Genomic DNA, 24,673 nt, shown 5'->3' on the forward strand with positions numbered 1-24,673 from the left:
TACTTACCTTGCTCGTGTTAACGTCCCGTACCTGCTGTTAAAATATTTTAAAAGACCCAATTTACAGGCCGAATTATTCACACTGCATTATATCATCATAAAACAATTCAACTGTAATGCTTTTGTGGTCCTTTTGTTAAAACGACAGTGAAGTAAACCAATTCCCAATAGAGTTCGGCTTTAAAAGAAGAATGTTGTGGTTGTACTATGCAGTGCAGCAAATTGTAATTCAAACGAAAACAACAATCATACACATGTTGTTAAATTGCCTCCTGAAACAAGATTATTTTTATGGTGATAAAAATGTAGGCGTATAGAAGCTGTGCCTAATAAAGTGGCCGGTGGGTGAATTTGGAAGGTCCCAACATACACTTTATGGAATAAAGGTTGCTGTGTGTTACTCACTTTGACACCAAATAAAAGGGTCTCCTTAATAATGATATTCATGGCGTATGTGGCTGCAGTGGCGCAGTCCAGCCCCCATCAGTCAGTCTGCAGGCTTATAGTGGGGGAGGAATGGACATGGGGGGGATGCAAGACGAGACCACGTGGGTCACTGCTTGTCCTTTTAAATTCACGTGAGAGCAAATAAAAGGACGACGCGGGGGAGAAATGAGCTGCATTAATGCATGCAGTGAAACCAAATTGCAATCTCATATCGCTACAACACAAGGCCTCCATTTGAGAGGAAAAAAAAACATACAGAGCATCTTTTTTTTTTGCCACAATTTTCCTCACATCAGTAGCCCTGGAAGCCCAGTAACATTCAGTGTCATATAGGGATCATGACTATTTAGCTCATTTGACTCACTCATGTTAAAAATCAAAAACAAAAAAAATCATGATAGACTGGGCCCTGACTGAGCTGGTACATAGAGAAGGATGCAAAAGGGGAGGGGGTGCAGAGCTGGAGGCTGAGGATGTAACAGAGGACCACCCCTCCCCATCCTTTCCTCTCTCCATCTGACTGCGCCCAGCTCCTCATCGTCATCCTTCATCCTCATCCTGCTGCAGCCTCATGCGCTCCGAAAAGATGTTAGGAACCACTATTCTCGTTGGAATGCCTCAGGAGCTTCCCTGGACACAGTCGAGGATGCAACAACAACAACAAAAAAAAGGATGTAGGTCCGACGTTCGCATCCCTGCCTCTCAGCATCTGCAGCATCCTCATCCCTCCCCCCCACCCACCTCCTGCGAGGACCACCGGCGGAGAGCTCCGAGGACCGAACGGCAAGCCGCTGCAAAGCGCCCGATCGTCGGACGCATCGGCCGTCGCTTACAAAGGCATCCGTGCGGTAAAAAGACGAAACAAAACTAAAAAGAAAAAAAAAAAGAAAAAATTAAACTGCGCCATTTTCCAGGACAGGTATTCTTTCAACTGTACTTGATGTTTCGATTTCATTTTCATCAACCATTTTAAATGTTCGTGTTTTTTTAAGTCGTAATTTCAGCGCTGTGTCTCGGGGGGAAAAAAAAGAAGAAGAAAAGACGCAATGTGCGGTTGTGCTGTGCATGCGCAACTTGTACGAGACTGCGCATACGCCCTTGTGCTAAATACATGCATCATATTCAATAACATTTAACATATTGTAAAAATCATTAAATGTTGGATTCTGTGGCAATTTGAATGATTTCTGTGGGCGTCGGGTTTATGCACGACCCCCACAAAAGGCAGGCAGGCAAACCCCCCCCCCCCCCCCCACCATTTTTTTCCCCCCATTTGAAGCTGCTTCGCGCTATCTGGGTCATTGGCATGTTTTATACTGCAGCTCCAAAAAATGCTGCAGGAAGTCCGTTTTTTTTGTTTCTTCTTTTTTTTCCATGGGGGGGGTTCCGTCAGGGGTGATGATGTCAAGTCCCAGCATCAGCATCATCGTTTCCACCACCCCCACCCCTGCAGCTGAGCCATTAATGCAGCGCTCTATAAGAAGGTGCATTATGGCTACGAGATAATGGAGGCTGGAGGTTTTAATGGGCCCAAGTGCTGCCTAAAGGGCCATTCCGCTGCTTTTACCTGACGCCTGTGCACAACCCCCCTCGCACCATTTATGCTCCATGGTGCATTGAATGCGAAATCCTCTGTCGAAAAAATAATTCATTTACGCCCTCAGGCCTCTTGCGATTCGGTTGCCATTGACATGAAGACAAGAAAACGCATTGCATCAACGGGAGAGCTTAGTGTCGTTCGTCAACATTTGACTTGGTTGGGTGGTGCTTTGTGCAAACACTCACAGTTGGTGTGGCAGCCACAAGGTCACAAGTGAAGGTGATGGAGGTGCATGCAAGGATGGGATGCGGTGGAATTGAACAGAGTGTAACGTGTTGGGGGGGAGGGGGGAAGAGCGTGGGGTGGGGGGGGGGCTGCAGGGAAAAGTAGGCCAGCCGATGCAGTCGGCGGTCACGTGGAAAACGGGTCGTCTCTCATCGTGTTCACAGCGGACCTTGATTTAAATGTCCATACAATTAAGGCACGCGGTGAATGCCAAGAGAGAGGCCTAATAACAACAGCAGCACATTAGATTATTTTCATACACAAGATTTAAAAAAAAAAAAAAAAAAATGATGTGGTATCGATGTAACGTAACCAAGTGGATGAGCTCGATTCAGCTGGTAAAGATTTAAAATTTAAGAATTAAATATTTAAGATCTGTCAACAATCCAAAAAGATCCTTGTGTCGTGTTGCGTTTAAGGCCTCCGGTGTTTTTTGCTGATGCTAGCTCACATCAATATGGAGGTCTTCTCCTCAGGGGTGTGCAAACTTTTATGCACAAGGTCAACAATTCAATTTTTCAGCTGTCCTATCAATTAAAGGCTACAAGCCCCCCCCCCCCCAAAAAAAAACATACGTTAGATGAGACAAAAGTAAAAAAAAATTATATGTCTAGAGAAAAAAAAAGTAAAGCAGTTTTTTAATTTAAGCTTACTTTAATAAATTATTTTCATAATCAATGAATTAAGCAATCATTTAATGAAATACATTTAAAAAAACATTACATTTATGCACACTATATTAAAATTTTTCATGTATTAGTCACACACAAATCAACCAATTATTCAATTAAATAAATTAATACAAAATAAAAGAAAAATACATTTAAATTTTAAAGTTAAAAATTAAGATTACGCCTTTATTTTTATTGTAGCAAAAATGTTAAAACGTAGTTATTTTGGGATTTTAACTGTTAAAAAAAACAACGTAAAAACTGTTCTTTTTGTGTTCTTCTTTTGTGCTAAAGGGCAGACTGTACATGCAACCGGCTCACTAGTGCCTCCTGAGGTCAAGTCGGGTATTGTATAATAATTGGCCGCTTGCACGGTTTGCGGGCAAATCTTCTGTGTTAATTAACACCGTGAATATTTGCTTTGAAAATGCCTTCATCCAACACTGTTTAGTCACCTTAATTAAGAATAAAACTTATTTTATTATTGAATAAGATAAAAACATTTTGCTGCGTGGGCCATTGAATGTGTAAGCCTCATTAAATTGTGATAAAAGAACATGGCAACACATTCGCACATGTACTAAAATGTTTATTAGTACATTGCAATAGTTTTAACTGTACAACTGATAGCGTCTTTATGATTTGTAGAGGTTTGTAATTTTTTTGTGTAGCTAAATAAGGGAACAGAAATCTGCGCGATGCAGTATAGTTGCACAAAAGTAAACATACTGAGTACCTCTCTGACAGCACTATGATCGTTTTGTAATTGGCAACCCTTTTTTTTGGGAGGAAAAATGCTTAAAACTGTGATTTATTGTATCTGTTTGACCAAATAAAAGACAACTGGTACACAAATAACCAGCGACTTTTTTCTCTCCCTGTGTGCCTCACGAAGGAAAGACATTAACGCATCTTGACTTTTCTTCTAACTTTGAAATTAAATTTAAAAAAATGCCGATGATGCCATCACAGGCAAGAGAGTACGAATCTTTCTCCTGAGATTTGGAGGAATGAGTTTCCTTGGCAACCAGATGGGGTGACTCAGAAGGATGCAAAACTAAAAGTTTTTGAGATTTGAGTCTGTGTACATCCAGAAACTATTCGCAGTGCTTCATATTTTCCACATTTTGTTACTTATTCCAAATATATGACTCTTCTTTTTTTTCTACGATGACAACGTGAAAAAAAAAGTTCAATACTTATGTACATGTGATATATTTAAGGCTGTAACAAAATGTAGCAATAGCGAAGCCTTCAGTGCTTCACTCTTATGTACATACATTCAAGGTGAACATGAAGCAAATGATTAATGATTAAATGAATCTCTTATGTGACCTCTAAAAGCAACATGGTTGAAAATTACACGAGTGAGGACTTTTTTTTTTTTAATGAAATGGTTTAACCGAGGAGCATATTTTTAAAGTTAAGAACATAACGTATAAGTAAATATTCAGTGCTCATCACTGTTGAGAAATAAACAAACAGTCACCAAAGAATCAATAAAGAAATGTCATTGCCACACCACTCACTCATTTGAGTTCATTTAAAAGTGAACAGACTCACCGGGAGTAAACAAAATGAGATCATTTATATAGGAAACTTGACCAAAAAACACACACTACAAAAACAATCATGAGTAATAATATTCATAATAAATAACTCCATTTGAAAGTTGAGGTCTTATTTTAGAGTTACCGGGGTTGAAATGCGGTCGTTGCTATTCCAGGCTAAAAATCGTGTGACGAAAAACAAAAAAACAACGGAAGTTAGTCGGACTAAGAAACTGCATTTGAGCCTTGCAATAAAAAGCCGATCAGAAATCAATAATAAATAAATACGTGGAATATTTGAGAACCTTCGGCGGGCATCAGTGGAAAGAGAATCCGGACGCGGGGAGACTGCCGCACCATTGGCTGATGAACTTCAGCACGTCCTGACACTCCGGACTGTGACTGGTCTAAAAAAAATAAAAAATAAAAATGCATGAATTGAAATGAATGACAACAACTAAAAGTGTCAACGTGCTTCAAGTGACCTCACTCACTTTGGTGGTCATGAGGAATTTATTCCAGTCTTCCTTGTTGGCAGCTTTTCCCACCGACGAGAACTCCATTTTGTTTCTTAGAACGGGATAGCCTGGAAGACATTTTGAAGTGTTTATCAATTAATTCGAGTATTTGACAATGTAATTAATAACTTCTAGACACAGAAAGTCACATGAGGACCTTTCCTCATCCTTTTGGCAAGGCAGCATCCTGACATTGAACAGCTGATAGATGCAATTTTTATGGAGGACTAAAACTGCCAAAATTCAAAATAAATAAATGACTAAAAGTGAAAAAAAAAATTAATAATAATCAAAAAAATATATATAAATGGAAATTAAAAAAATAATAATATTATATATATATATATACATAAATAAATACATTTGTATTTAATTTTTGAATTATAGTTCCGTTTTTATTTTCACTTTTAGTCATTTATTTGTTTTGAATTTTGGCAGTTTTGGTCCATACTGCCAGGACGAAATGCTATTCAAATGAGGGGGCGGTCCTAAGCGTGTCTTGGGTTGGACTCCGTCGTTGCAAACTGCCTTTCATTGGTAAAGTGAGCGGGTTGGCCAACAAGGAAGTCTCGCCGGCTTGCATGGAGAGCTCCAGCAATGGACGACTATCTGGTCCACTGTCACCTTGACTTGTTGTCAAGCAACTCAAGTCGCAAATTGTGGTCACAGTGGACAAGATAGTTGTCCATTGCTGGAGACCAGCTTAGGACCGCCACCTCATTTGAATAACATTTCGTCCTGGCAGTATGGACCAAAACTGCCTCAATTAAAAATAAATAATTGACTAAATAAATGACTAAAAGTGAAAATAAAAACAAATATAAAAAAGATAATTCAAAAATTAAATACAAATGTATTTATTTATGTATATTTTGTTTTTATTTCCATTTATATATATATTTTTTAATTTAATTTTCAAATTATATATTTTTTATATCCATTTTTATTTGGACTTTTAGTCATTTATTTATTTTCAATTTTGGTCCTCCATAAATTTTGTGTGCGCGCGTTACCAGTAAGAACACAAGGCAGCGAGCGAAGCCCGCTGTTGGCGTCCACCAGAGACGCTTCGTACGAGTTCCTCTCGTCTCGTGGCAGAACCTGCTCCAGGCGACCGTACACGGCCACCGTCAAGACCCAGTTGCGGATCTCCTCCCGCTGGGGGTCCTGCAACGCACACGCACACACATTAGGGTGGAGGCGGGGAGGGCAAAGTGCGTCTCGTGACGTGGTCCTTACAGAAACACAAGGCTTGGAAGGAAGGGGAACTTCAAAGGGGATGTCAGTGTCGGAGAAATCCGAGTGATCCAGAGAGTCCAGCGTCCCGTCGGCGATGGCCTGGCACAAAGAAGGTAATATAGAGTTTTATATTGAATGCAATTTTGATGCGCTCGCTGTATTTCAATAACATTACGAGAGGAGCCTCACGTCGCAGACGTCCAGGAAGTGGTTGAGGAAGATGAAGGCCATGTTCTCCCAGCCGGCTGCCTGTGGGGCCACGGAGGTAAGTGTAGAAGAAACATTTGAGGAAAAGAGCCAAAATGCAGGAAGCAACTAACTAACCCTGCAGGCCAGGCCGGCCTCGTAGAAGCCTCGGTCTGCAGGGACCAGGTCAGTGTGACGCAGCAGAGACACGGACAGCTTAGCTGAGATGCTCGTCTGCAAACAACATCAAGCTGTATTTCATCTTTTGTTTTGTACTTCCTGCATTGTTTCTTATGCGATAAGTCGATGTTAAGAAAAAAAAACAAATCTGATATCTCAAGTTTATATATATTTTTTTAGTATTAATTTTTCATTTATCCCATTAAATAATTGGGTCATTGATTAATTGTAGATAGTAAAAAAATCAACAAATTAGTCAATACAATTAAAAAAAGATATGCATTTAACATTGCATTTGAATTGAATTTCACATGTTATACGGTTTGATATTTTAATAATTTATTTTCATATAAATGGATAATTGCTTTATTACACAAAAATAATCAATTTTACCCCCAATTTTTTTTTTACCATTCTTCCTTTAAAAAAAAAAGATTACAATTACAATTAGTAAAATAAAAATTTACTGTATCAATTAATTACTAAATGTACAATAATTATTTTTATAATTTGTTATTTGTCTTATAAACATTATTTTTGAATTTTTAGATGTTATATGGATGATTTTGATACTTGATTGGAGTTGGGGCACGTCCACATCTGACCACTAAGAAAATGTGAAAAAAAAAAAAATTGTACGTAGTATGTCTGTAAGTAAATTCAGAAATGGTGTTAATGATTTTAAAATGAATTGAATAATTTGGTCATTTTAGCTTTTTTTTTTTTTAATAAATGATTTGTTAATTACAAAAACTCTGCGACCCTAAACAGGATAAATGGTATAGAAAATGGATGAACGGATGAGTCAATTATAAATAATAAAACTAGGAATGAGAAGTAATAATTATTTCATCATTCCAATGAAAAATATTTGTGTATTTTACATACAATGTTTTTATTTCCCTCTCTCTTTTTTTTCTCATCTCGGAAAAGCCCTGACCCATACGTCCTTTTTAAAAATCAAATATGGCCGTGGAGCTGTAACTCTCCCAAATTCCTTCATTTTGTCAATTTTTTTTTGCACCTACCAGCTCTTCCAGCCCAGTGACAGCAGCTCTCGTGGCGTAATAGTGTGAGATAAGCAGCATTTGCTCAAAGTCCCCGTGGGCCGGAGAGTTATCGCCTGTCGACTTGGACAAGTTCTCACACTGATGTAAAAAAAAAAAAAAAAAAAAAAAAAAGATCGGTAGTTTGATTTATTTCTTAAGATGATGACATCGGAAAGAGTGACTAGTTAGGCAGGTACCAGCTGCAGCAGAACGTTGCGGAGGTCGGCCCACGTGCGGTACGAGTCCGGAGCCTCGGGAAGGTGGAGCATGTCGAGGAACAGCCGCTTGTAGATGTTGAAGTTCTGAGGAGAGGATTGAGAAAAAAGCAAGGTGATGAATGAATGCTGATGACTGAATGAAGATACTGTAATTCCTATCATGTGGCCTTTTTTTTTTTTTTTTTTTTTTACCTGCGGGTTAGGTGGCGCTCCATGCTGCACGTAGAGCTGCAGCGCCTTGAGAGCGTAGCCCTCCTTGATGAGATGCGTGGCATACAGGGCCACGTACTTGTGGAGGATCTTGAAGTTCTGAAATAACATGAGGAAAGTAACCCACCCTGACCACACACGTGCCACTTGCCATGTTTTTGTTCACCTGCTTGGACGCCGTATCCAGACATTTGTCCCACTGTCCTCTCTCGGCGTACATGTCCAGAGCAGCCATGACGTCCACTCCCACCAGCTGAAGGAAAAGCATCAATTAGTTTGTGATGCAAATCAAACAATAGAAAGCTTTTTTTAGTTACATTAATAGAGATACAGTAATTATAACTACCTCAATTTTTTTTTTATATATATACATAAATATATATTAGGGGTGTCAGGCGATTAAAATTTTTAATCGGAATCAATCGCATGACTTCAATAGTTAACCCAAGATTAATCGCAAATTTTATATCTGTTCCAAAAGTACAATAAAATGTAGAATAAAATGTTTTTCTCTAAGTTTTCATACTCTTGTTAACATACAAGTGGAAAAAATAATACAAATGTGGCTGCATCTTTTAGTCATTGATTGATACAGTAATTTCACAATAATTCATTAAATTGAGTTAAAATTAAAAAGATGTACTGTACTGTAAAAAACGAGTGTGATATTGATTTGTGTTGAGGTCGTTTTTCTGCCACTAGATGGCATAATTGCATTTGCATAAGACGTTGGTGCATTTTATATATATATATATATATATATATATATATATATATATATATATATATATATATATATATATATATATATATATATATATATAATTTCACACCTTCATTCACCTTTAAAAAACTGCAAATTTAACACACGGAGCAAACAGAACAGAGGGTACAAATTAGACTTGCCGAGTCTACTTTTCCCTGGTTCTTCAGGTGCTCCTTGTATTTTTGGTCCACGTAGCTCTCGTACCTGTGGGAGATATGTGAGTGAGTGAATGAGCAGGTGAGTGAATAAGTGAGCGAGTGATTGTCATACCTGGGCTCCAGCTCCTTTGCCACCCTCTTGGCTTTGTTCCACTCCTCGCCCTCCATGAGGACATCGATGGCGTCCTTGATCAGGCCCACGTGTAAGTACTGCTCAGCGGCCTTCATTGTGACACGTGGACATGATTGTTAAAAATAAATAAATAAATAAATAACTTCAGACTGCTGTGTGTGATTGTGTGGACTCACAGTGTTGTACTTCCTGAGCTGGGCCAGGCGAGGTCCCACCACCTGAACCACCTTCACGGCTCGCTCCTCACCCAGGAACTTGATTGATAGCTCGGCGGCCTAGACACAGAGCAAAATGGTCAAATATAGATATAGAAAATATATTTTTTTTACTACTTTTCAACCCAATTGTGTGTCAATGTGCAAAATATTGATAACTCGTATAAGATTTCCTTCCTCTGGTTGGAGTTGAGGCACATCCACAAAAATCGGAGGGTTCACACCTTGATCCAGCACTTCTCCATCAGGGCGCCGTTGGGGTCGTCCTTCATTTTCAGGTAACACTCCACCGCCCGGGAATACTCGCCCGACTGCTCCCACTCCCGAGCCTGTTCCAGCAGACCCTGAACGCCTCTGGACAGACGCACGGAAAACACATCAACAACATGACATCACAACATTTAAAGAAATACTTTTCAGCAGTGAAAAAGTAATATTTTGTCCAGAATTAATTAGATAACGTCATTATTTTTCATGTACAATGAATATCTTTAATAATAAAATGTTCCACTTGCCGTCGACTGAAGATGGCATCACCTGTGCTGAGGAAGTAGGTAACGACCAAACAGCTCACCTGTTTTCTGAGTTTGGTCAGTAAACTGAGCCGTGATTGGTCGTTACTTCCTCAGCACAGGTGATGTCATCTTCAGGCGACAAGTGGAAAAATTCTTTTTTAAAGGTATTAATTGTTCATGAAAAATAATCACGTTATCACATTAACTATAGACCAAATATTACGTTTTTACTGCTGAAAATGGCTAAATGAGTCAAGTATCCAGTTAGTGTAAAAAGTCCAAATTACAACTCCATCCATCCACTTTTTGTAGCATCTGCGCTATTTTCCACACTTTAAATTAAAAACAACAGACTACATCACAATAGACTAATAGTATGGAAAACAATGAAATTGACCATATTTGGACACATGATGTTTCTACCCAAAAGTGACATTATATCACAGTACTCTTGATGATCCAACGACTCAAATATCAAAATTGTTTTAACCAAAATAGAGCCTGAATGTAGAAAAAAAATCATGTATTTTTCATCCTTCACATAACCTCTTGGTTCCAGGCAGAATGCGTCGCATGCTCGAAAAACCAAAATCAGAATGAATAATTCAGTGTTGCCTTGCTTAAAACGGCCTTCTTCCTCCGCGGTTTCCACGGGTAACGTTTGATGTTTTCTCCCACCAGCTCGCCTGGGGGGAGGCGAGCTGCCAAGTTATTCCTGGTTGGGCCGAGCTGCGCCTCTGCAGCTTTGTGCATGCGTGATACTGACGGCGGTCCTTCAAGTCACCCCCGGAGACTCCAAATTCTTTTCATGTCGACATCTCTCAGCATCATTAGACGCCGAGGTCGATGAGCAGATGAATGCTAAGCTAATCAGATGTTTTTGCTCCATGGCAACCAGGGGAGTCAGCGGAGGATGTATGACTGAGTTTACTTTAATGCACGTCACCGTTATCTTGACATAACGTTCGTTCACCTCATTCCTTTCTTGGTGGCCTCTTTCTCATATTCCTCTTGAAGAAAGGAAAGCTGGTTGGGCAAGTACTCCTTGCAGATGCGCATGGCCTCGCTCCACATGTCCGCATCCTGAACAAACGCAACAACGACACATAAACACCACTTAGATTTGCAATCCGGGTCATGGCACCAATCGTTCCAATCACGGGTAAAATCAAGTACAAGTTGAGTCAAATTCACCTTGTAGTATTTGACAGCCAGGTCGGATCTCTCTGCTCGGAGCAGGAGGGCTTCGGCCTTCTGGTAGTCTTTCTGTTCAAAACAGAACTTGGCGTGTCCCACCAGAACCTCCGGGATGCTCTCTGGATCGTGGCTCTCGGCCACGCGGTGCGCATCGGCCCAGTCTTTGCTGTGCGCGTACCTGGAAAGGATGCTAAAGATTATTTTATGTCTCTGTCGTCCTGTCAATAATAATAATAATAATAACTTGGAAAATCCCATTTAAAATCCTCTTGCAATTGATCATGTTTATGTATAATCGTAACATATTTCAAAGCACAATGTTAAACAGGTTGCACGCGTACTCACATGTGCACAGCTTCTTTGGGCTTTCCTGCTTTAATGAACTCCAGCTCGGCCTCTGCAAACTTGTGCTAAAAACAAAATTTAATCAATCAATCAATCAAACTATTTATATAGCACCTTTCATAAGATTAAAATGCAACTCAGGGTGCTAAACAATTAAAACATCTATAGTAGAATAAAAAGGAAGAAAAAAAATACCCATTCCCCCAACATACACCCCCCTCCAAAAAAAAAAAACATGGCGGGGCACAGAGAAACCATGTGAGGAAAGACACCCAGGAAACACCGGAGCTAAAAACTAAAAGACAACAAAATAAAAACAGTTAAAGGCTAAAAGAAAAAAGAATAAAAGGCAAAAACAAAGCTAAAAGACTAGGAAACTAGGAACAAAGAAAAAAATAAAAGGGGTTAAAAAGATCATTTAAATACCAAACTAAAAAAGTGTCTTGAGTCTCCTTTTAAAATTGACAATCTTTAGTAGAAAATTTAGAATGTATTAGCTCCATGTCTACCTCATCTTCCAGGTACATGGCGTGCTTCAGGTGGATCTCAGGTATCTTATCCTTGCTGGAAAGACGAGCCAGTTCGAAGGCAAAGTCGAATAAACTACGAGAGCAAAACAAAAACGGATTTGTATTTTGGGAACGAGGCCGCGAGTTCGCTCTCGACGCACGAGTCGGCACGGCGCTCACAAGCTGTTTAACGCCGACTCGATGCCGTACTCCAGCAGGCCAAACTTGGTGAGCAGCTTGACTGCCGCCTCCCCGCCCAGACTCCTGGCCCACAGGTAGCCCACCTGCTTCTGAGCGTTGGGGCCTCCGTGGCACTTTGCAATCTGGCACACAAAATACATGAAGATCTTATTATATATTTTTTTTATCTTAATTTAGCTCCAATTGTCTTTCCTCATTGAAATTAGGGATAGACGGATAATCGGCCTGGTGATAATTAGCGCAGATATTCAGCATTTTATGAATACCGACTCTCTCTCTTTTTTTGTTTTGATGGACGATATATTAAAAACTGTTATTTTTGCTCCGACAGGCGCTTTTCTCCTCCGTCTGCTGGGCGCGCAGGCTATCCTAATAGCCGTTTTTTAGCGGCTATTTGGGGGTTAGCGTGTGGGAGAACGGTTAGCCTGCGAGCTAACAGTTAGCTCACAAATTAGCAGCTATTTGGGACTTAGCGTGCGGATAAACGGTTAGCCCGCGAGCTAACCGGCTAGCGAATTAACAGTTATTAGGTTAGCTCCCGGGCTAATTTATTAGCCGTTTTTTAGCGGCTATTTGGGAGTTATCTCGGGGTTAGTGTGTGGGTGAATGGCTAGCCCGCGAATTAGCGACTATATGTATCACAAGGCGTCGATGTATGTGTACCCTATACGCATCCTCCCACATGTCATGAAGTCGGTACATGTTTACGGCAGCCTTCCAGTCTTTGGCCTCCATCAGGTGATGCTCAGCCTCGGAGAACTTGGCCTCGGCTTCCAGCTCCTGCAGCCCAGAAAACATGTCACCAACGACTGCTAAAGCATTTTTCCCCCTCGCATTAACCTTCATACACATAGATAGCTTGATAAGCAAAAATTTTAAAAAAAATGGATGAAATCGATGAATTGCCAGGAGACAGATGTTTGACAAGGTGTTTGTGGAGCTCACCTTGGCCAGGTGGAGGTGGGTCTCGGTCAGCAGGTCGGGGTGATGTTTGGCCACCAGGCGGACCACGTCGTCGAACATCTGCTTCTTCTTGTACATAGTGATGGCCAGGTCTGTCTGGTTGACTGTGGAAAACAACCTGAGGGAATTGGGAACCAGACACAATCTGAGTTCAGTTAGACTATAATTTGAAAGTCACTTGAGGGGGAAAAAAATGACATTAAAAAAAATCCACTTCAAAACAAAATGGCTGACTTCCGGTGTCCTTTTGGGTTTGTATTCAAGACACTTTTTTGTGGGTCTTCTCATGGTAAATATGTCTACTAAATTTCATGTTACTAAAACTGGCTTCAGGGGTTTAAAAAAAAAAAAAACAAGGTAGTAATTTCTAATGTGACTGGTAGAGACTTACAACTTTATTAAATAAATACATACAATAAACACTTTTACCTCTCAGCCTCCTTCAATTTGCCGTCTCGCTCCATTTCCTGCGCTCGCTTCACGTAAAGCTCAGTGACTTCCTCCTTGCTCATGCACTTGAGCGCCAACTGTGCCACACGGCAAAAACAGCATCTTTATTGCCGTCATCGATGTTTAACGTTTTCATCGCTAAAAACGTCAACCAAACCTTGTGAGCTTGCTCCCAGCAACCCGCAGCCGTGTACATGTCAATGGCGTCCTTCATGTGGCCCGCTTTGATAAACAGCTGCTCTGCCACCTAAAACCAATTGTTCAATTATGGAGACGAGTCAAATCATAAAATAAAATGTCAACATTTCATGAGTAGGCATGACGCAAGTAAAGCGTCCCAACTGTCACTTTAGTTCTCATGTTGGCTGTGAATGTTTGAAGAACATTACATTGGAGTAAGCGGTGATGTAAAGATATCAGGACCCAAGGCATCTAATGCGCATTTTGCAGTTATGCTAATTAAAAAGTGTCACGTCATTGTTTCCCGCAGGTGCGCGCGCGCGCGCCTCGATGGCCTTTATTGTTATAGTTTGCAGAGAAGCACACTTTCCCGCAGGCGGTAGCGAGCTTGTTATCTTAATGACTTTGCCAGAATGTGCCCGTGGAGCAAACGGACGCAAATAGACGACTATTTTCAGCGTTGCAGAGGCGGCTCGGCGAAGCTGAGCTCATCACAACTGGCGTCTTGCCGTCGCTTTTATTCCTCTCTTTGCATTTTATGTCTCATCTCGTTCCACTCTCCCAGTCAGCAATTATTCACGGCGCTGTGACAAACTTGCAAAAGGCACAAACTTGCGCCGAGTTGATCCCGAGGCTGTCGACGTGTTGTTTGAATTATTGCCACTTCAGCTCTTAGTTGCAAAGGATTATGTGAGGCAAATGTCATTCTGTATAATTAGGCCACATTTATGCAAATTGAAGTTAAATGGCCTCAATCTCAAATCTTAAAGAGTTGATCTCATCTGTGTTTAAATATGGAGATGCAAAGTTTTAAAATGGATTGATTGTTTTGCCAGCTCCAGAGAACCAGACATCCATTTTGCATGTAATTTAGTGATGGAAAAATGCAGGCTAATAATGGCTCATACAATATCGCCCCCTAGTGGAAATGCACCTTGCATTTTTAGGTGAGCATCTTAAGTGGTGAAAAAGATTATTTACAAAAAACTAAACAATATCTTAGTGACACTTTGAAAAAATTTGATAGCTTTCTAAAATTCTCTTTTAAATAAGTAGCAAGTCAAAAAAATGTCCTTACCTCTGCATTCACTAAAAATGACCATTAGAGGGTGCTATGTGAATTTTTAAGACATTTCATGACTTACTCCAGCCTAAAATGTCTTTTTTTTTTATAGGTAAGACACTCCGACACTGAAAATCTTAAACATAAAACACAAAAAAATTAAGATCTTAAATTCTTGAAAACTGTTACAAAATTGGACCAGATGCTTAAAATGAAAAAAAAAAAAAAACCATTGCTCACCTCCATTTCCTGCATGGAGGCGTAATGCTGAGCGATCTTGAGGCAGTAGACGGCTGCCGCCGGGTCCTCGTTAAGCTCTAGGATGTGGACGGCCTTCTTCCACTGGCGAGCTGCAATGGCTGCCTCCACCGCCTTGATGGAGCAGCTGCAGCGGGACGACAGAAAAAAATAATAATGTAACAGCGTGTTCAATGTGTGAATTAAAGTAGAAGTGTCACTTTTATAGATAATAAAGGCCTTCAATTTCGAGAATGTAAACAAACACCCGATACAAAGAATGCGGGTGCTCAGTTTTGATTGACAGATCATTTATCAACGTTGTTCAAGCTCAAAACCTTTTCATGGCGCTCAATTATGCAGCCATAAGTTCTCCAGACACTGCAAACTGCAAGCATTAAAGACCGCGTTTGTTTTCAAGAGTGACTCATCCTCTCAGCTCTCCATCTGGCTACAAAAGTTCTCTCTCTCTCTCCACTTCAGATCACTTTACCCGGCCTCGATGAAGTGCGTGATGGCGGCATCCATCTGTTTCTGTTGGATCAGGTAGTCCCCCCAGGCCTCTTCTAGTTTCACCACCTCGGCGGGAAAGGAATGGCGAGCCAGCTCCACGGCTGCACCACAAAGGAATATTTTGAAATGTACGATGCTCCGTGTGTGCGTGTGTGTGTGTGTGTGCGTGTGTGTGTGTGTGTGTGTGCGTGTGTGAGATGGTGACCAAATTGTACCTTTACTGAAAGCGGCTCCTTTGCAATAGCATTCCAAAGCTCTTTTGTGGTTGCGCGTCTTCTCGTATAGATCACCAGCCTAGAAAACAACATTTTCATTCTGAAAATTTTCCAAGGATCCATCATATTCCCAACTAATTTGTGTCAGTAATGACATAAATTAAAATTTGTCTTTTTCACAGAAAAATAAGTTGTAATGTAAGCAAAACCATTAAAAAAAAAGGCAATCTTTAAAAGAACCAAGATTTATTTTGTCAAGAAAAAAAAAGTCAAAATATTAGAATAAAGACATATTTTTCCAAGATAAAGACGCAATAGTCATCTTCAGCTGTCCTGCCAATCAAAGGCCAAAAAGCCCCCCAAATATATTTAAAAAAATAAAATAAAATAGGTTCCAATAATTTATTTAAAATGTATACAGTATATATGATGAATAAAATTACTCTTTTTTTTTTAATCCCTTAACACTTTAACAATAAAGATTGTTGCAACAGAGAGAGAAAAAAATATATCAGGAAAAAAAAATCTGCCGATTTTTTGGGAAGGAAGATTTGAATATAATTTTCAATGTCTTACATTGTGTTGTTTATGTTTTTGTTTTTTAATTGGCGATTATGTACAAAAAAAAAGACAGAATATGAGATGGCCGATTATTAATGGTTGACAAATATCAGTTTAACATGTGAATTAAAAAAAACTTATTCCAGTATATGAATATAACATTACAATTTCTAACTCTGAAAAATACATTCATCGTTCTAAAAATGAGGACTTTTTTTTTCCCTTTGGTTCTCGATAAAACATGACTTAAATAATGCAAGGAAGCTGCTTGCCTTGTCGCAACCACCTACAGTAGCTCTGCCTCTGGTTGTCATGGTAACAATGTCAGCCGCACTCGACGTCGGTTCCACAGTCAAGGGGGCAAGGTGACCAGTTACTCATTTTTGACAAGATAGGACCACCCCCTCAAAGCAGGCTAAGTTCCATGTTTGTGATAAAAACAAAAACTCTGAACAGGTCTCCTTTTCCAAAAATGACTTTCTTCAGGTTTATCTCAAATGATTTAGGGATTACAACCCCACCCCAGAGCGTAATCACTTAAATATGTTTTTTTTATTTAAAATATTTTTTTTCATTTATATTTGTATTAAATAACCAAGGTGACAGAGATCACGCACCTGCTCATAGTACTCGGCCTTGACGAGGCTGGCGGTGATGCGGCTGACAGTGTCGCTGTTGTTTGTGATGTTAGGCTGGCTCACGGCCAGGCGGGCGGCTTTCGCCGGCAGCCCCGCCTTCAGGTACAAATTGATGGCGGCCTGGCAGTCGCCTTCGCCTTCCTTCACTTCGCCGGCCTTCTCGTGCTGGCCCGTGTCGGTCAGCCACTGGTAGTAGTTCCCACGCAGGGTGTCCAGCTCTGGATGGCCCTGAGTCGTCACCGAAACATGGTCAACTCAGTCGGCCAAGTCGGACCGAGGGCTGAGCCTACCTTGGCCTCGGCCACCGCGATGCATTTATCCCACATGTGGAGCTCTTGGTACATCTCGATGGCTTCATCGATGGCGTTCTATGACAACACAGTACACTCACGCGTTGGGACTGACTAATTGTTCTTAAGTCTCCCACCGCGAACGTGTAGCAGACCTGCTCCATGTAGTGCATCTCGGCCAACTCGATGTTCTTGTCCACCATGGCCATTCGCACTTGAACTTGATAGAACATCATTCCATCGCCACCCTGGACATACCAAGACATACACGACTAGGCTTTAGAAAGGCAGGATTTTTGGGTGCATATGAAAACACATGCCGCCCACCATTTCCTTTGAAACCTTCTCAGCAATCTGGTTTGTTTGGTGGAGGTAGCGAAGAGTGGAGACGTCGCCCAAAGCGGCAAAACACCTATAGTGAAAACAAATAGTGAAAATCACTTCCTCATCTTATTGTTGTACTGAATCAAATAGATCTGGCTAGGGATGTGCAATCACCGGTAATCGAAATTCAATTATAATTTTAATAATTACACGCCACAATTGACAAAATCTGCATAATTGTTAAAAAAAAAAATAATTAGTACTAATTTTGAGTTGTATGAGTTGTTTACATTTATAAATGTGCACCTTTTTTTTTTTTTTAATACATTTTGTTTCATCCAAAAGGAACTTGCATAATTATTTCAAATAATTTGATTTGTCTTAATAATTTTTACGTTTAAACACTTTCTTGTTTTGTACCAAAAAATAAATGATCGTCCTCATCGCGATTTCGATTATTACCAAAATAATCATAATATTTTTTTCATAATCGAGCAGCTCTAGATCTTGCTCTCAAAAGTTGCCCTTATTTTAAGGGCTTGTTCAATAAATCCCCACGTGTATAAACATGGAATTCTGACTAATATTTCGTATTCAGAGTATGAATTAAATTGAAAAATCTATCCGTTTTTCTCCATCTCAGGGGGCGGCCATTTTGCCACGTGCTGTTGACTAAAAATCAGCACATCACATCACATCACATCACATCACATCACAGGGTTCAGGTAATGACCAATCACGGCTTAGCTTGCAAATGTCACATGACCAAACCCAGAAAACAGGCGAGTTACATTGTGCATAGAACATGTTATTGCTAAGAAAATTTTGAGGTTGACTTTTACGTTAAAATGCGATAAAACAGAAAAAAATTTGTCACGATATTCATGTCCACCCAAATTTGTGTCAGTTAGTTCAACTGATGTCAGGTGTAATGTTTTCTAACTTGCCAGGCATTACAAAGGGAATTAACCCAAAACAAAATGTCCGACTTCCTGTCCAATTTCCGGCAAGGAACTTTCATACTTTTCATACAAATTCAACTTCATCAAGGGCAATTTTTGGCTATTCATTTCCTAGCCTTCCACAAAGCGTTACTAAGGAATAAAATGTATACATTTACACCAGTATACATACACTTGTAAAAATTGGTGAGTTATGTGTGTATTTTTCAAACCTTTCTGCAATGTGCACCTGACGGGCCTCAAGCGCCAGATTACGGAGTGTTTTCCACATGGCTTCGGTCTCCGATGACATCTCCAGACTCTCGAGAAAAGCCGTGACACTGGACAAACGCATATCACACACACATCAGGGAAGGCTCTACAAAAGTATTTTGCGAAGATGGCGCCGGCGGCGTAGCGTACGCTCCGTAGTTGCCGTCGTTGACTGCCGTGCCAAACTCGATTAGGCTTTCGTCCAGCGTGTACGTCACCGTGTTGACACCTTCGGTCACCAGAACGTCCGTCTTGCCGTCCACTCTTTCGAGATCTTTGATGTCGCCCTGCAAGTCGGAGAGAAGACAGAGAGTGTGTGTGTGTGTGGGGGGGGGGGGGGGGGGGTTGGGGGCTTTAATTTAAGCACACACTCAAAGGGAAATTTGATGTACAGTATTATTGCTCAACTGCAAAAATGAATACAATCAGAGAATGCATTGTGGCACCTTCTGCTGTGCCGGACTTGGCCACTGTGGGGCAGTATAATATGCATTCCCACCCACATTCAAGCTTCTGGTCAAGTTCAATTCTTTGCTGAACCTAATGCGCGAGTACTGTCACCTTGATGGGGAACATGGTGATGCTCTCAGGGCTGTCGATGCTGTACCAGATGCAGAGGTTTCCTCGATTCTGGGCCACCACCACGTCACTGCCAGGCACCCACTGGACGTACGAGCAGAAGCTGAGCAGCGTGCTTTTGACGCCGCTGTCGATGTCGTACAGATGAAGCTACAAAGAAAAAAATCATCAGTATCATCTTGAGATTTTTTTTTCCCGTGGAATTGTTGATTATTTTTCTTGTTAGTGTCTCATTTGTGTTTCATTTTTGGCATGTATTTAATAGTTTGAAGTCTGCGCTCTAACTTGTTTCTAAAGGTCGCAATCTGCTCAAGGAATGCCCCCCCCACCCCCCCATGTAGGTTTCATCTCCCTCACCCGCAGCTTCTTGTCACGGAAGAGCAGCTTGCAGCCCGTCTCGTTCAGCTCCAGCCAGTCCACCTTAGACTCGTGGCTGATGGTTCCGAGGGTGGAGCCGGCCACCAGGTCCACTGAGGAGAGGAGGGGGAGGTTGTTTTTTTTAAATCAGAAGAGCAGCCAGAGTGGGCAGTTTGGACAAACAAGCTTCTTTTTCATTCAAGCTGCACAGGGACAAACACTTACCAACAGCGATGGTCTTTATGTCGATCAGGTATGCAAGCTTTTTGTTGTCTTGGGCTCCTTTGTGCTTCCTTTCATTGATGCGCACACTGAACAGTGAAAAAGTATCAAACATGAATCTAAATAAATTGTCAAAGTTAACTCATTTGCTCCCCAAAAATATGGTCTATTAATACGTGTCCCAAATACTTATTTATACGTTTTTTTGTTGTTTTTTTATGCTACGAGTTAAAATGTTTTTTTACAAATTTTACAAATTCTGCTCTAAATATTTTTTTTATTCTGTTATTTAACAACAAAAAGAGATAAACATTATCGCAAAAAAAAAGAAAAAGAAAGTGACTCCTGAAGTTTGTGGAGTATTTCTTTCTAAAGACAGCTTTACAACCCCATCTAGTGTACGAAAGGGGAATTACATTTATTATATATATAATTTTTTTTTTTTAAGAAAAACTCTGATGATAATGACTCTAATATTGTGGAAAATATTAGATGCACTCCCTTAACAAAGCAGTCCATTAGAACATCACAATAGCAAACATATTGCTTTTTGTTTATTTGTTTTGTTTTATTGGTAGGCAGTACCTGATGAGGTGAGGGTTCATAAATTCCGTTCTGACGGAGCCGAGCACCTGGTTGTCACTGTACTCCACCAAGCTCAACTCCCCGGCGTTGAAAATCATGCATACCTACAACAAAAACAATGAAATAAACCTCTGTGACTCCTAACTTGAATTTTTTTTGTGTGTCAAAGTTGAAAGGGGATACTTACTGACTCATTCTCAAAAAAGAACTTCTCATTTCCACCACCGCCAGGCCACGGCACCTGAAAATTAAGAAAAAATTAATTATAGAAGACACAAAAAAATGTGTATGAAAGTCAAGCGTGTCACCTCGCTGAGCTTGTTGGCCAGCATGTCGCCCAGCAGGAGGGTGTCGGAGGTGTGGGCCACCAGGAAGCGGTCCTTGCCCAGGATCTTCACCTCCTCGATCTCGTAGCCGTAGTACGACTTGAGGACCACCCTCGCGCTCGTCGACAGGTTCCTCACGATGATCTGAGGACAAATCCAAGAACTGTTGAGCTCAAATGGTGAAAATAAATTTGGGTATTGCATATTTTTGATTCGCATATATCGGTCATTCCTAAATAAATCTCAAATTTTGTGAATAGTCAGTGTGAGAGAACTGAGCTGTCGAGAGTACCTGGCTCAGGCCCACATAGGTGACTTCAAACTTGTTCTTGTAGATGCTCCTTCTCAGGCAGCAGTCGAAGAGCTCCACCCCACCACACAGCGTCCCCTGTCAAAAAACAATCTTGTATTGCTTATGTTGATTGTTTTCCACATAAAGTGACCTCACGGGGTGAGTATTTACGGCGCAAAGTCGAGATCCGTCCTTCTTCCAAGCCAAGCTGGTGATGGTGTAAAGGTTTTCAATCTCTTTGGACTTGGCCTCATCCCACACGCCCCTCCGAGGCGCCCAGTTGAACACCCGCAGCCTGGACAGGATATCGCAATCGCAGTATTGAGGAAAAAAAACACATTTCATCTCAAAGCACCACTGGCGCTGTTGTGTTCCTTGGTCACAGCGAAACAGGGAAAAAAGAAGCTACGTTTAGTCGCTCACAAACCTGTCAAAGCTGCCCAGCACCACCGACTGGCCGCTGGGGCTGCTGGCGGCGACGGTGAACTCCCTCTCGCTGCGGTCACGGCTGTAGTCGAAGGTTTGCAGGATGTGACCCTCGCGGCTGTAGGCCACCACTTTCTTGTCGCAGCCGCCCACCACCACGCTGTTGGCGCCCCAGGCCAGGGCGTACGGCGGGCACATGTGCGTCAAAAGCTTGCCCTGTGGAAAAGATGACACGTTTGAATCTGTGTTTACAAAGACAGAACGACATATTGTTTATTGTATTCTGTTGAATATTTTTGTATTTGTTGTAATATTTTTGCTTTTTTCCCCCACACTTATTTGCATATTTTTTTCTGAATTATTTGGTATTTTTCAATTTGTCTAATATTTTAAACTTTGATTTAAGATTATTTTTCTTAGTATTTCCATCAAATATTTGCACATTTTTGATTACATAGCATTTTTGGAAAATATTATTATAACAATTAACAATGTGTATTTTTCTGTTGATATTTCAATATTTTTCTGTCAACATCTTTTTATCTTGCAACTAATATATTAAGTGTCCAAAATTTTTGTTTTAATCATTTCTTGTTTTTATTTTTCCCCTCAATATTTTACATTATATTATATATTTTTTTATTTTCTTTTATTATTTTTTTGGTCCTAATATTTTGCATTTGGTGCGGTATTTTATATATTTTTGTAATGTTTTTATATTATAGAACTGTAACATTTTTTATTTGCCAATATCCAAAATGTTTATTTTTTCTAAATATTTTTCCTAATATTTGTGTATATTACAGCAACTACTTAAAAAAAATGTCCCCATAATATTTTTCATTTTACATTTGTGTATTTTGTAGTATATGTAGTATTATTTTGGGAGTAAATATTTGGAGCATTATTGTTTTGGCTCTTGTTAAATTGCAAGTAGTACCTAAAGTTTTGACTTGTCCTTCCCGAATTAGCAAATAAATATTGAGCTAACCTGAGATTCACCCGAGCCTTCGTCGTCAAAGAAGTAGCGAACGACATTCCCGTTCGCGTGGCCGCACAAGATGCCTTTGCCAGAAACGCTGAGGAAAATACATACAGCAAAAATATGTTCATATTGACTTTTCCAAAAGCATTTTGGAGGGTTATAAATGAGGAATAAAAGATTTACTTGGTCGCCAACGAAACAACACAGGACTCTGTGCCATAGATGGGTGACGACTTGTTTGTCTGAACGTTGGCTAGGCGAACCTGTGACGAATCACAAATATTCAGAATTAGGATTACTAATAACAGCATATTATGTCAATCACAGAAGTGAACAATTTGTTTCATGAGACGTGTACATAATGAGTTAATTCGTGGCAATTGCGGCTCTTACTTTTCCATCCATTAAACCATAAACAATAGCATGCTCTGCAGGCCAAAGCAGACATGTCACAGAACTCTGAAAAACACATAATTGATAGTTAATAATTACTCTATGCTCCTCTTTAGTACATATAGGCTCATAATCCCATTATGAAAAGGAACAAGTAACACAAAAAAATAAAAATGTTCTTACTGTCTGAATAAATTTGTTGCAAATTGTTTTCTTGTCTCCCCTGCAAAGGAGAGAATAGTTAGTCATTTATATACACAGAAAGTGAGACACAGTGACGTGGTGTATGTTACCAATCCTCTCCGATCCTGTACACGTAAATGATGTTGTCCGACTGGCCTATGGCAATCCTGGTAGAGTCAGGCGAGAACGCCATGTCGTTGACCATGTAACTCTGCTTCCCATACTGACAAGAAAACACCGTACAACTGGTAAACATCTATTCGACCTGTTTGGTAATGTGTGTTTTGTTTAACTGGCACTGAGGTGAGTCTCAGTGGTGATCAACAAGCGCTGTCTCAATGGTAAAAGAGGAGACCTTGGAGTCGATGGGCTTCGTAGAGAATTTATCCCTCCTCTCGCCCTGCTCGTCATACAGAAGCACCACCCGGTCCACGGTGCAAACAGCTAGTTTGCTGTTGTTCGGGGCCCAGGCCATGCAAGTCACTTTGGCCGAAGTCTCCTAGGGAGAGAGAGGGGGAGGGAAATACATGATAATATGCACCAGAATCAATATATTATTTAACAGTCTTAAATGTTGAAACTAGAGTCCGGTTCACGTATGAATGTTGTTTTTTTATTTACAGGACATCTAACACAGTCGAGTTTTACTGAGTCGTTGAAAGATGCTATACAAGAAAATAGATTATAATCATAATCATAATTAAGCACGGAAATTCAGACATTTTGAAGCAAAATACCAAATCTCCCTCGTTGTTTACGAAGGCAACAGACAAGTCCCAATTTAGCACCGCCTAAATTAGCTTGTTACCTGAGGTGATAAAAGCGTCTTTAGATGCTTCAGCTGCATGTTTGGACGTCCGAGTTAAGACCAAAACCAAAATCAGCGTCGATATTTTCTCTCTCTCTCTCTAATTAGTAGCTTTGTGGGCTAGCATATTGCATAGACGACAACTTGGTGAGCAAACAGAAAGCTGAGGCGTCGCTCGGTGCCATGGAGGAGGCTGACTTCATGGCTGACTTTGGCTTCGCCTACTGGGATGTCCACACTATTTTGCTATGGGAACAGTCGCCATCTTTACGACGTCATCGCGAATCTTTTGAAGAAGGAGCGGGATTTTGACGTCATCGTGTTAGCAGACGGCCACTGTTACAGTCGCTGTGGAAAAATATAATTTCCCACTTTAGGAGATACACTTACTGTCTTAGATATTCGGGGTGGAACCAATATCAACAATTGTTTTCCATCTAAGCAGATACGGAAATGAACATCCGGGTTCTGTAAATCTGTACTATGTCGCAAAGTGATGACGTTTACAAGGCCTATTGGCCTTGGACAGTAAACAAAACTGATCTCCTTAGTTACCGCTCGGGACGACTTGTGGTGCGTTAAAACGACGGAAATCAATTCCGGACGTTTGTATCGAATGGATTTACGTTTGAGATTAAAATACACCTTCACATATGAGCTGGATGTAGCCGTCGCTCTACAGTTAATGTTTTAAAACTCAGATCAAATATGCCGATATAAACCGATTCTAAATGGGA

General features: G+C 40.5%; 1 protein-coding gene across 1 annotated transcript; it reads right to left on the reverse strand.

The window, feature by feature from the left end:
- Positions 1 to 3,519: 3,519 nt before the first annotated feature.
- ift172 (intraflagellar transport 172) lies at positions 3,520 to 24,355 on the reverse strand. The gene is made up of 48 exons (XM_086061505.1): positions 23,937 to 24,355; positions 23,484 to 23,627; positions 23,239 to 23,351; positions 23,129 to 23,168; positions 22,946 to 23,011; positions 22,736 to 22,815; positions 22,559 to 22,646; positions 21,569 to 21,783; positions 21,313 to 21,436; positions 21,142 to 21,237; positions 20,832 to 20,993; positions 20,711 to 20,764; positions 20,524 to 20,627; positions 19,942 to 20,027; positions 19,717 to 19,829; positions 19,342 to 19,509; positions 18,931 to 19,067; positions 18,741 to 18,848; positions 17,570 to 17,654; positions 17,398 to 17,490; positions 17,243 to 17,320; positions 16,932 to 17,180; positions 15,754 to 15,832; positions 15,519 to 15,639; positions 15,029 to 15,173; positions 13,703 to 13,792; positions 13,525 to 13,622; positions 13,078 to 13,213; positions 12,796 to 12,912; positions 12,112 to 12,254; positions 11,932 to 12,025; positions 11,423 to 11,487; positions 11,075 to 11,255; positions 10,854 to 10,963; positions 9,590 to 9,719; positions 9,327 to 9,425; positions 9,130 to 9,239; positions 9,000 to 9,063; positions 8,260 to 8,346; positions 8,076 to 8,192; positions 7,863 to 7,967; positions 7,645 to 7,764; positions 6,575 to 6,670; positions 6,440 to 6,499; positions 6,251 to 6,349; positions 6,025 to 6,178; positions 4,988 to 5,079; positions 3,520 to 4,900 (listed from the first exon to the last, which is right to left on the reverse strand). Exons 1-48 carry the CDS (start codon positions 23,973 to 23,975, stop codon positions 4,811 to 4,813), a joined length of 5,244 nt encoding a protein of 1,747 aa, XP_085917631.1. The 5' UTR covers positions 23,976 to 24,355; the 3' UTR covers positions 3,520 to 4,810.
- Positions 24,356 to 24,673: the final 318 nt, after the last annotated feature.

Source organism: Leptonotus elevatus, chromosome 18 (genome assembly GCF_054856555.1).
Source record: "Leptonotus elevatus isolate MCC_2025b chromosome 18, RoL_Lele_1.0, whole genome shotgun sequence".
Lineage (NCBI taxonomy): Eukaryota > Metazoa > Chordata > Actinopteri > Syngnathiformes > Syngnathidae > Leptonotus > Leptonotus elevatus.